The sequence below is a fragment of the Tympanuchus pallidicinctus genome, unplaced genomic scaffold, assembly GCF_026119805.1.
Source record: "Tympanuchus pallidicinctus isolate F22 unplaced genomic scaffold, pur_lepc_1.0 scaffold23, whole genome shotgun sequence".
In the NCBI taxonomy this organism is placed as follows: domain Eukaryota; kingdom Metazoa; phylum Chordata; class Aves; order Galliformes; family Phasianidae; genus Tympanuchus; species Tympanuchus pallidicinctus.
In genome coordinates, this window is record NW_026294740.1 from 4,103,106 (window position 1) to 4,114,803 (window position 11,698).

The following is an 11,698-nucleotide window of genomic DNA, read 5'->3' on the forward strand; positions in this document are numbered from 1 at the left end:
CTCTCCTAATGAAGCCCCAGCAGGACCAGGCTCCAAGCAGGGCTCTCTGCTCTCCCGTTTTAGAAGCAAGAGGCAGAAGAGCCCAGTTTGTGCTGGGGCCACTGGGTGCCCCCACTGCAGCACACCCTGCACTCCTGCTGCATTTCCCCCCGCCAACCTCCACAGCCCTGAGCCCTCCTGCACCCCAGGGGCTGTGCAGAGAAATGGCCATTCAGAGCAATGGGGAGCTCCATCCCCACCAAAGGGCATCCAGAATCACCCAGCAAATCATCCGCTGACCAGTCTGGATCATGAAACAGCAGTGAGGAACCCCAAGATACGGGCTGGCATCACACAGTGATGAAAACAAACATATAAACCCTCAGACACCAAAACCTGCATGAAGAAGAATGTTCCCTTTTCACGTAAAACGAGCGGAGATCATTCTAGATTTTTATGATGATGATTTTAGAAGGGAAATAAGCATATTTCAATCCAGTCAAGAGTGAAATTGAGTTTAACAACAAAGCAATTCCTATTAGTAGAGACCCAAGGGAAAAAAATAAAATACAATTCAGATGAATAGAAAACTCAGAGAAAGAAATGCACCAGACAACGTGAAACTGGGAGCTCCAAGCAGCTTTGCCTTGCTGCTGACCACCAAAGCTCACAACGATCTGCCCCACTGCTCTGCTCTCTGTGCTTGGCCATGCCATGCAGAAGGGCTTTGTGCTGCTTTGCTCCTCATGGTGAGTCCTCCTCCTGTTGCACAGGATGTAGGGTTAAAAACTGGAAGCGTGAACGGCCATAAAGTATCAAATCTGGGAGCGATTACGCTGCCCTAAATCTTTATGGGCTTTAAAGATTAACTCCAACAGGCAGCTCTGCTTCTTTCTCTTCGGCAGGACGTTAATATGGAGATGAATCAATATTGATCACAGTGTATATGATTAAGTGGAATTTTTTGGACCATTTCCTTTCATTTTGCTTTCTTTCCGTTGCTCATTTCCTACAGACAAGCCGATGGCATTGAGCTGCTGCAGGTGTCAGCACTGGGGTCAGCAGGTACGGCATCACAGAGCCTACAGGCAACACAGTGTCCCAGTGAAAAGCAGTCCCAACCCCTTTGAAGCCAACAGGGGCTCCTGAAGGCTGGGCAGGAAGGAGCTGAGGCAGCAGCTCCCGCAGCATCCACGAGGATTGATGAACACCAACAGGAGCAGCAGCCAGCCCTCGATTCGGCCCCAACACCTGCAACGAGACTCTTGCAATTACTGCTTTGTCTCCTCGATACTGGTAAATAATTCAGGCAAACTCCTCTTTTTCACTTTTGTTTTCATTTTAATTAATCCACATAGAATTTGGCCCTCCGAACATAATCACAGCAGCGCAGGAACAGCAGGTAGAGAATCTCATTACCCAGCTTACCAGCCAGATCCTGCAACCATTATTAATAGAGACTTCACCGCGTGGGGAATTAATAAAACCTGATGGTGAGGGGGAGGGAATGCTTCTCCTGAAGCACGTCACCCTCTGCCTTGTCCCAGGGAGAAGGCAATGCTGGGGATGCTGTGCTCCATGGGGCTCCATCATGCTCTCAACAGCACTTTCTGGGGTCTCCATTCCCTCCAAGCCCAGCAGTGCCATCTCGCCATAGCTGCCATTACCATGCATGGGCTGGGGAAAGCCTCAAGAGCCAAAGTAAGGAGAAATCAGGAGGGACATCCCTACGTGTCAGTGGGATGCAGCACGCGTCCTCGTGGCACAACATCCATCCCTACCCTTCAGCACACCAAGGAACTGTCAGCACTGCTCTGGTGGCTTTGCAGAGGTAATGGCACCCCAAGGTCATAACCCACGAGTGACACAATAGGGATCAGCCCCATGTCCACAACTCAGTGCTCAACTCCTGCTCCTGAACAGAGGTGCACAGAATCATTAATGGGCAGAAAAGACCTCAAGGTCGTCTAATCCAACCATCAGCACTCTCTGGACACAAATATGCAGGGACCTACACAAAAGCAACTGTTGGTGGCACCTGGAGGAAGAAGTATGGCGTCAGGACTTCTTCCCAGACACCCTGTTGCTGCTGTGCTGGATCAGAGAGGACAATCCAATGAATATTCCCAGAAATGCCCAAGAAATGGGCAACTGGCCTGGGGAAAATGCCCCTGGTCCCATACTGGGCACTGCAGAGAAGCCCTGGGAGAACCAGCATGCTCAGGTCTCGGTTTCTGCAGGACTATCAGGACTCCAATCAGGCTCCCAGGTGTTGCAGAAGGAAGACAGGTGACCCCCAATCCTCTTTTAGAAAACGGTGCCACCAATCCCCTCTCCTAGCAATCCCCAGATTCACTTCAGCTCTGGGCTTTTTTGCCTTCATCAGCCACGCTTAGGCAAACAGCAGTACATCAATAAGCAGCTCTAATTAGAGGTGCTAATAGCGCTGGGAGCTTGGGGAAGGAGCAGCAAGGCGGGAGGGAGAGCGATTTGCAGGCTGAGGAGGAGCAGGAGATGCAGCACGCCAAGGATTTGCCTGTTCTAAATGCAGGGAGATACTCACACCCAGCACGGAGACAACCGAGCTGCAGGAGCCCACGTGAAATTGCCGAGGAAAGATCCCCCGTGCTGACTATCTTGAATTATTTATGCAAATGTTATTATGCATTCATACTTTATGGAAGCCTTGCAAAGCCGTGATCCTGCTTGTTCACAACTCCTTTCCAGAAAGATCTCGAGCTGTAAGAGTGGGGGCACAAAGGGTGCAGGTTGCACTTCAGGGACCTCGCCTCCATGCAGCATGGAGCAGCAGTGGAATGGCAACGCTCCTGGGGTGTCTGACCCTACAAAACCAGGCTGCACGGCCACATGCAGGGAGCCACATATGGCATAGGTCCTGCAGCACCATCCCCTCTGCCCAGCACAGTGATGCCAAGCAGAGCAAGAGGACAAGAGTCCCTCTGCATCATGCAACTTCCCAGCACCACATTCTGATTTTGGGGCAGCAGAGGCAGCACCCTCACCTGCTGCAGTCTCCATCCCTGTATCCCTGGAAACTGGAGCTGGAAGGAGGTGGCATGGCTCCCTTTGCAAGAAGGGGGAAGAGGAGCAGTATGGCTTCTTGATCCAAGGATGGAGATGGCTCCTCCATCACTCCATGCGCAGCGCTCCTCCCGGGAGATCACTGGGGCTGCTGGGGATAAAGAGGAACGAAAGGAATAGTTGGGAAGGTGCTCAGGCTGTGCAGAAGGAGGACACGTGCTGCTGACCAGCAGAGCAGGTGTATAGGCAAGGACACTGGAGCTTGCAACCCATGGGGTCACCCCACACCCCAGGAGGGCCACCAGCACTGCCTCCCCGCTGCCACACTCCGGTCTGAGTTTTTATTTCTTTACCTTTGGAGGCATGCCAGGAAAGGCTCCCCCAAGCCAGGCTATCTGTGCCTCTGGTTATTGCATATGTTTTAATTACAGAGCCTTGCCAAGAACAGAGGCCAGAAACTCAAGCTCCAGTGATGCGCAGCGGGGCAACGGAGACACACAGGCTGAGCCATGCTTTGTTGTGCTGCTCAGTGCCTCGTTTATCACTCACCAACCACACAGGCACAGTGAGCCCACCAGCTCCGGGCAGGGAACGAGCAATACCCCTCGTGGGCTGGCATTCATCAGGCTTAGCCCTAAAGGATAGGGCAGCATCACGCAGGTTGGGGATGAAAAGGCAAGCATCAGCTTGGGAACTCAGCACAGGGCTTCCTCCGGGAGCTTGCATCACTATCAGTTAGCACTGCACTGGTGATTTATTAGGAGAGCTGCTGTCTGCGACAGCTGCGAGCCGTAAGGCTGTAGGAGCAGCATCTGCTCCAGCAGGGAGGAGTTGAGGTGACTTATGGGGGGAAAGCTGTTGCTTCAGCACAGGGCACGACCCTCCTGGGCATGAGTTCCCCCGGCTGAGAGCTGCCACCGAGCATGAAGGGTGATGAGCAGCACTTAGGAGCAGAGCACCTTTCTCAGCCAGGACGCGATGCCCAGTGCTGGGACTGTCACCTCTGCACGCAGCCACCGAGCCCCAAGGGCTGGCAGGCGATCCCTGGGCTTCTGCAGGACACAGAGCAACACCTGAATGCTACAGCAGGCTGTTTAGAAAGCACCTTTGATTAAGGGCTGCAAGGATGCTGCCCACACACTTGGGAAACCTGAGCAGCCTCCTGTCCCAGCCCACAGCTACACGTAGGGCTGCTCCACAGGAACAGGGCTCCTCCAAGCAGAAAAAAAATGAGTCTTTTTCAATGTCTTTTAAGGACACAGTGCCTTCTTTAAAATTACTTGGTTTTTTTTGCCTGGAGACCAATGTGTGGCACCCAAACGCAAGGAGGGGGGGGATAAAACTGCAGGTCTATTAAAAATGATGAAAGACACCTTGACAGTGTCCCTTTAATGTAATTAAAAGCCTATTTAAAGGCATGCCAAATGTTTACTAATTAAACGAGCGCTTCATTCTGTAGACATAATTTAAAAAAAACGTAATTGTGATACTTTTAACAAATCCAGGGCTTTTAAAGAAATAATTACCTGGCCAAAATGAGCTGCTAAATTAAACCATCCTTTACCTGCTGTTACTTTTCTTCTTTTCATAGAATCGTTAAGGTTGGAAAAGAGCTCCAAGATCATCCAGACCAACCGTTCTCCTACCACCAGCACTGCCTACAGCCTTTGAACTCATCACAGCACATGGACACCTCTGGGATGGTGACTCCAGCACCACCTCCCTGGGCACCACGTGCCAGTGCACAACACGGCTCTGCATGGCTTTTTCTAGAGCACAATGCCACTTATCCAAGCTGACACCAACCCAAACCCAGGTGGTGAAGGCACAGCGGTGGCTGAGCATCTGCAGGCTCCTCATTGCCAGCTCACAGGGCCCTCTGCTAGCAGATGGAGAGTCTGATGGCATGTGTTGATAATGGATTAGGATGCTCATCTTTGATCTTGACTTTCTCCTCGTTAGCTGATTTCTGGAGGGCCGCTGCGGGGAGGTGTTACAAGAGATTTATTAACAAGATGAACTGCAACACTGGGAAAAGCTGCTTCTGCAAAATGCATGTATAGATATAAATCCACCCCCTGCCTGAATGCACTCAGCACCTTTCCCCCCACAGGAAGCTCGAGCAGATTTGCCCACTTCATCTCTTTGGACTGATGGAATTTCATTGGTGCAGCCATCCAACGGTGTCTGAAATGCATTAATGTGCCAACAGGGGCAAATGTAAGCAAAAGTGAGGCACCCAGGGCAGAAGGAGCTGCAGCTAGGAGGGAGTCCCAAAGCACAGGACATGCAGCACCTCCAAAAAGAGCCCAGTAAGGCCAGGGATTATTCTAGTGCCCATGAATTTTTAGGAAGCTGTCTGAAAGGCCAGCATCTCTCCTCAGGAGCTGGGGCACGGAGGCACAGAGCTGAGCTCCATGCACTGCATCTCCTCTGCCCCTGTGTATGGCACGAGGTAATGCTGCAGGAGTGAGTGATGCTGCAGGGTGACAGCCTGAGCCCATCTTTCAGGCCCACACCGTCAGGATCCTCCCAAGGAAAGGCTTTTCTCAACAGCTCAAAGCACCACATCTGAAACAATCAAGAGCCTGCTGCATATTTAATCTCATGCTTCACTACAGGCCAAATAAATTGGCTTTCCTCTTAATCAACAGCAGCACACAGCATCACTGTGCCAGGCCCTGCCTGCTCTCAGGGCTGTCACATGAGCTGCCCTCTGAGGTGCGGACCCACAACCTATTCTCCTCCATCCACCAGCACATGGGGCATTTGCAAAAACAAGGCCCCACGTCGAGGGAGGACAGCACTGGGGGCAGCTCCTGTGCCTGCCTGCAGACCTGAGGATGATCAATGGCTCAGCATCCGAGCAGCAATTCATCTCAGCTGGCTGCGTGCTGCCTCAGAGCTGGGATGCAACACAGCCACCGCTTAGCCCGGCTAATTTCCTGTGCTGATGTTTCACCCACGGCCCCAGCAGGAGAGACTCATTAATTACAGAGGCTGGAATTGTCTTGCTGCTAGATAAGGGGGGAGGCAAACACTGGTCAGCAGCCATACAGGCCTGGCAGTGCAATATCCTGGCAGAAAACATGGCTACCAAGTGGCCCTGGGGGGCACAGCAGGGCAGTGGCACACACACCCCCCACCTCACTGCTCAGAGCCTTACAGCCCAGTCCTCAGCTCTACAGAAGTTGCTACAGAGAAGGACAAAAAAAAGCAATCAGTAATAATGAAACATTGTCAGCTCCCAGTCCAAACTTCTTTTTTGTTTAAACACATTTCAAGAACCTGCTGGCAGGTAACCCTGACTTACAAGGCAGGCTGCTGGACAAAGAGCTGAGCTGCATGGAATTGAAAGGCGGTTGCTGGCAGCGAGGAGCACAAAAAGGCACCTCCCAGGGCACTCAGGGAAGCACTGGACATCCCAGAGAGGAATACATTGGTTGGGGATGAGCTCTGAGATGGCAGCTCTGGAGATGTGCACACCAGACAGGCTGGGAGCAGTGACTCCAGCAGCAGCTCCACATGGGATGCCATTACCACGGGCACATAACTTTACTGTGTTGAAGTTTTCTAGGAAGGGGTTTATTGACAGCAGAAAATCAAGTATTTCACAGCAATGCTTTGTGGTAGAAAGCACTGAGCACTCTCTACATCTAAGTACTATTGACATGTTAAGTCTTTAATTCCACCAGAGACAAAACAACTTCATTTCAGAGTTCATTGATGATCCAAGAACACCATCATTCTTACTGAACACATCCTCTCATTAGAATATTGACCATCAAACTGCACCTCCAGCTGCTTGGAACATAGGGTGCTCCAATGCAGCCTCAGCCTGCAGGGTAAGTAGGTGCTCACGAGCATCACAGTGCTCTCTTCAGTTGCTGGCCCCTAAAGCCCAGCAAACCCCTCCATCAATGACAGCACGGCAAACCCTCACCTCATTTTGTTACCCACAAATGCTTTGAGCATGATGCTCCCAAGGCTGCAGGCTTCAGGTCCCCATCCCTCTGTTTGTTTACTGCAGTAGCAAATACTACATAAGTACTATTTTTATTGCCAAGCAAACTTTTGAATCCAATCGCTTTCTGCATGAAATGAAGCTCAGTGTGCATAATGCCCTCTCCTTCCCCTGCAGTCATTTTTTGTGCATGTATCAAATCACAGCAGCGCAGCCACACACCGACTGCTGAGCACCCGCGGGGCACCCAGCCCTGTCCTCTGCCACCGCCTGGCACAGGGCAGTGCCTCGCCAACACATCTGAGAATTTGCAGAATTAGGCTCTTATAAAGTATAATCATCATAATTACACATAAATGTCACTGAGCTCTGCCTGTGATTGCAGCTCGATTTCGCTCCGCATTGAGGTAAGGGCGGCATGTGAATGTGAGCACTGCAACGTTTGAAGTCTCACTCGTGTTGTGTTTTCTCCAGGAAGCCCAACTACAGCACAAGCACATGCTGGGCCACCAGTGCACAGGGAGAAAGCACCTTACAGCATCTGATGCACGGCTTGTTCCCACCCTGCGGCAACCGAGTGCAGAAGTGCATCAGAACAGCGGTCATTTATATTCTGCACAAGTATTTTACAGGAATATGCATAGTGGGAATGAAGTTAATTTATAAACATAGCCTGCAGATTTTAGATCAGAGTTACAGAGAAATTAGCAGCAAGGGAAAATGCTGAGCCTTCACAGCTGTCCTCCACCTGCACCATGCTCCATCCATCACGCTGCTCAAGCAGGGCAGAGGTGCCCTGGCAGCTTGTGATGCCATTCACCTCCTGCTCCCTTGTAGCACGGTGCTCAGCCCCAAGTGAGTGAGACACAGAGCAGTGGGCACACACAGCTGCTGGGAAGGTGTGAAACAAGCAGCAAGTCACTGTGACTGCCCAGCACTCAGCTGACACTGTCACTACCTCCAGGCTGGGGTCACATCATTGCACACCACCTCATCTCCAGACCACAGGGCCAACCAGCATCCACTTGTAAAAATGTATCTTTTTCATTTAAAGTAATAATAACCAGCAATTAGACACTTACTTTGATTGGAAAACATACAGTCGTGCCTATTCACGGGTTCAGTTGGAGGACTGTCTGCACTGCTACAGAAGAATCATTTTCTTTGCCTCCTACCATCACTCAGCATCGGAGCACTGAACCAAACGTCCTGTACCACTGTTACACCTCTGCAAGCATGAAACAAAGAATGATGTATGGTTGGGAGGTTCTCTAAAACAAGCTGTTATCTGTGCAATTACTCTGTTGGTTGTTTTTTTTTAAGTAAAGACTAATAATGATAACAAACTGTGCAGGTTAGGCTTTACTGCAAGATGAGTGGTTCCAGCAATGACCAGTCACCATTGCATTTAGTAAAGTTACTTAATTGAAACTAATTTCACTAAGTGACCTTAACGAATAGTTATTTCCCTTCAAGATGACAGGATGATTGATGCTTCATTTAAGGCACAAACCTTCTACTTTCCCCCCCCTTCATGACTCAACTTTGAAGCACAAACTTCTGAATGTCCTTTAATCCAAAGACTCAAAGGCTGTGTGTGCTGACAGCCGGCCTAAGAGGTGCTTTTCTAATTGCACACGTAAAGGATATTTCAGTCAGCAACCATATACAGATTCTCTCTGTCTGACAGCAGCACACAGAGGCTGCCCAGCCGTCATGAAATGGAGCCACAGAGGAGTCTGAAGAACCTGCAGTGGAGAAATAGAATAGTCTGCTTTCACTCAGTACACTCAAAATCAGTGTTATCATTAAGATAATTGTGTCTGAGCTCATTCTCAACTCACGTACCACCAAGTCTAACCCAAAGACGTCTCTAATTAAAGAGAAATTGCAACCATTAGACTTCTGCACAATGTCATCGTGTCATTAGGATCACTTGGAGGAGGACATCACCTCGTGACTCCATGCCCAGCATTCTATTCCGCCTTGTTTTCTGTGCTACTGGCCATCAGCAAACAACTAAACACTGCTCTAGAAATCCTCAGCAGCTCTCTCCGTGTGTGGCATGCTTCTCACACCCAGCCCAGCTCCCAGGAAACCTCAGCAGCATTGGCCAAAGGAACCAGGCTCCTGAAGTTAACTACAGGAGTTCAGGCAAGTGAGATTTTCCCAATTGGGTCAACAGACACAAGGCCCCAGATTTATAGTTTTCTGCACTAATTTTCTACTAAACTTAAGTTTCAAAGCAAACTCCACCACAGAGTTCTTTCCAGAATTGGCCACAACATAGAACACCACCAGCTGAAGGCTTCTCGATTTAAACAGGTACACAGTCATAGCACCATAGGGTGGTTGGGGCTGGAAGGGACCCTAAAGGCCATCCGGTGCCACCCCTGCCCTGAGCAGGGACACCCACAGCTCCATCAGTGCTCACAGCCCATCCCTGCCCTTGGCTGTCTGCAGGGATGAGGACACCATAGGAGGGCCTTTACTGCCATAGGGATCTCAGCAGAAGTTATCATTTCCTTCCCCTCAAATACCCCCTCCTAATTTAGCTGTATCAGCAGAAATTAGATCATGAAGACCACATTCAGAAAGAACCTTCTATAAGTGCTTCTCTTCCTTATCTCAACGTTCTTATGTAGATTGCACCAAATGAAATGAACACAACAGAAATAAAAGCGCATTGCTTAGTTACAAACAAGGGCTAAAGCTGCAGAAATTCTCTTTGCATACATTCCTATTGTATCAGAAGGAAAACCAAGTGACAAGACAGAAATGTGGATCAGCTTACACGATATGCATGAAAGACTAATTCCTAGCAGCATCTCTGGCACTCAATGTCAGGAATATCAGTTTTCATTTCCTCTTAGCATTTGTCTGGAGAACTTGGATGCGATATGTCCGGATATTAAACCTCAATAATAACATAAAAGGATAAGAGCAGGAAAAGAAAAAAGATTTTTCAAATAAACTCAAGCAAATGAATATGTAATTTCACTTATAAAGATAAAATCCCTAACATTAAAACAAAACCACGATACCATAATCACATCTGAAGCCCTCCCCCTCCCCCCAAACCTCCATGAAATGAACCCAAGCTCCCAACTCACATTAATGTGGAACTGTTCAAAAGCCAAGGAGGTAAAATGAATGGGGTCCATCCTCAGGGCTGGTAAACACTGATAGGAAGATTAAGAGATGGAATGATGACAGCTGCCAGCACTGCCATTCTTTAGACTGCTACGCCAAACATTCTGACCCATCCAACCACTGCGTACAGCTGTGTGGATTTTTTTTAATCACTCAATAAATCACAGAAATAAGTGAAGAAACAATCGTGTGTCATGGCTCGATCAACTGCAAACCTTCCCTTAAGATCCAAAGTTTAAAAGTCATACAGTTAACAGCAAATATATACTGAGATATTTCTCTCTCTCAATGTCTAACTCGTCACAGAGCAATAATACTTCAGTGCCCCCAACAGCCTTATGGCATTCTCTGTCATGGAGTCAGAGCAAACAGAACAGGGAAAGGGAAACAAAGAGAAATCTGATGTACAGAAGCACCACGTGTGCACAAAACCCAGTTCATCAGTAGCCCCCATTGCCAGCCTCAAAATGTTTGCTGAAACCACCCCGGATTGCTGGTTTTCCTGAATTTCTAATAAAATAGTTGATATAATTCTTATGCCACAGATGAACAATGCAAATTCATTAGAACAGACCGATTTCAGGAGTAACCTCACGAGAGCTGTTATCTAGCTAAAATGAAGCAGGGTCACTTTCAGTTACTCATTACTACAAGACCCAGAAATGATTCTCCCTCCCATGCACTGTAAGACAAAGTTGTTTCCTGCGAGCTTTGCCTTCTCTCGTTCATCTGTATGGGGAGAACAAGTCTCACAAATCAGAGAGGAAAGTAAGTGCCTGCATTTTTAAGAAGATTCTTTATCCCTTTTATATTTGAGAGAAAAATACAGATACATAGCAACAGGAGGACTGTAACCACTGCCAGCATCCTGTCACCTATACATCTTATGGAGCTCTGTGTACAAACAGCACGCTTCACATTACAGGATAACAGGGGTGGATAAGAGGTTTGAGTGCTGCTACTCATTTTTCATGACTGAATACCAAACACTTTCTCAGTTTGCCTGACAAATTGGAATGGCTTCAGTAACTCCTCACTCAGTGTGCGCCCTCATCCCATCCTTCCACGTCATCCATTACATCTCCTGGAAATATACAAAGGCTTTCCTGGCTGCCCTCAGATTTCTTTGCTTGCCAGTTGTTCAGGTGCCTCCTAATCCTCCCACTAACACCTTACTAAACTCAGAGCAAGAAAACCTAGAGCGAATTGTAAATCTTCTCCTATACCTCTAAAATAATCCTTCTCTGCTGTCTCATTATGCATGAGGACAGCTGTGCTTCATGGGAGCAGTGTTTCATATGCTCTGCAAGAACAGAAGTGACAGCAAATGTCACAGGAGACACCATACTCCCTCACCAAGTTTAACCTTGGGCACACCTATGTCTGTACGACACGCAGGAGCTACTAATGCATACTCCAAGCCAATATTTTTAAGTGCCTTTGAACATATAACAAGACATTTGCATTCTGACTGTGCATGAAAAGCTTGGGAAATGGTACTTTTCTGAGAATAGTTACACGGAGTGTCTAAAAAACTCCCACTTGCTCAGTGTTGTTTAT

At 48.6% G+C, this 11,698-nt stretch overlaps 1 protein-coding gene across 1 annotated transcript in view; it reads right to left on the reverse strand.

Annotated features, from left to right (window-relative positions):
• MGAT5B (alpha-1,6-mannosylglycoprotein 6-beta-N-acetylglucosaminyltransferase B) overlaps nt 1-10,208 on the reverse strand; it is a 55,553-nt gene extending 45,345 nt beyond the window's left edge. Inside the window, exons 1-4 of the mRNA XM_052688146.1 lie at nt 10,099-10,208; nt 9,780-9,902; nt 8,068-8,733; nt 3,003-5,001 (exon numbers count right to left, since the gene is read on the reverse strand). Coding sequence (XP_052544106.1) covers nt 3,003-3,130 — 128 coding nt within the window. The 5' untranslated portion in view covers nt 3,131-5,001; nt 8,068-8,733; nt 9,780-9,902; nt 10,099-10,208. The remainder of the gene's footprint in view (nt 1-3,002; nt 5,002-8,067; nt 8,734-9,779; nt 9,903-10,098) is intronic.
• Between the last annotated feature and the right edge of the window lie 1,490 nt (nt 10,209-11,698).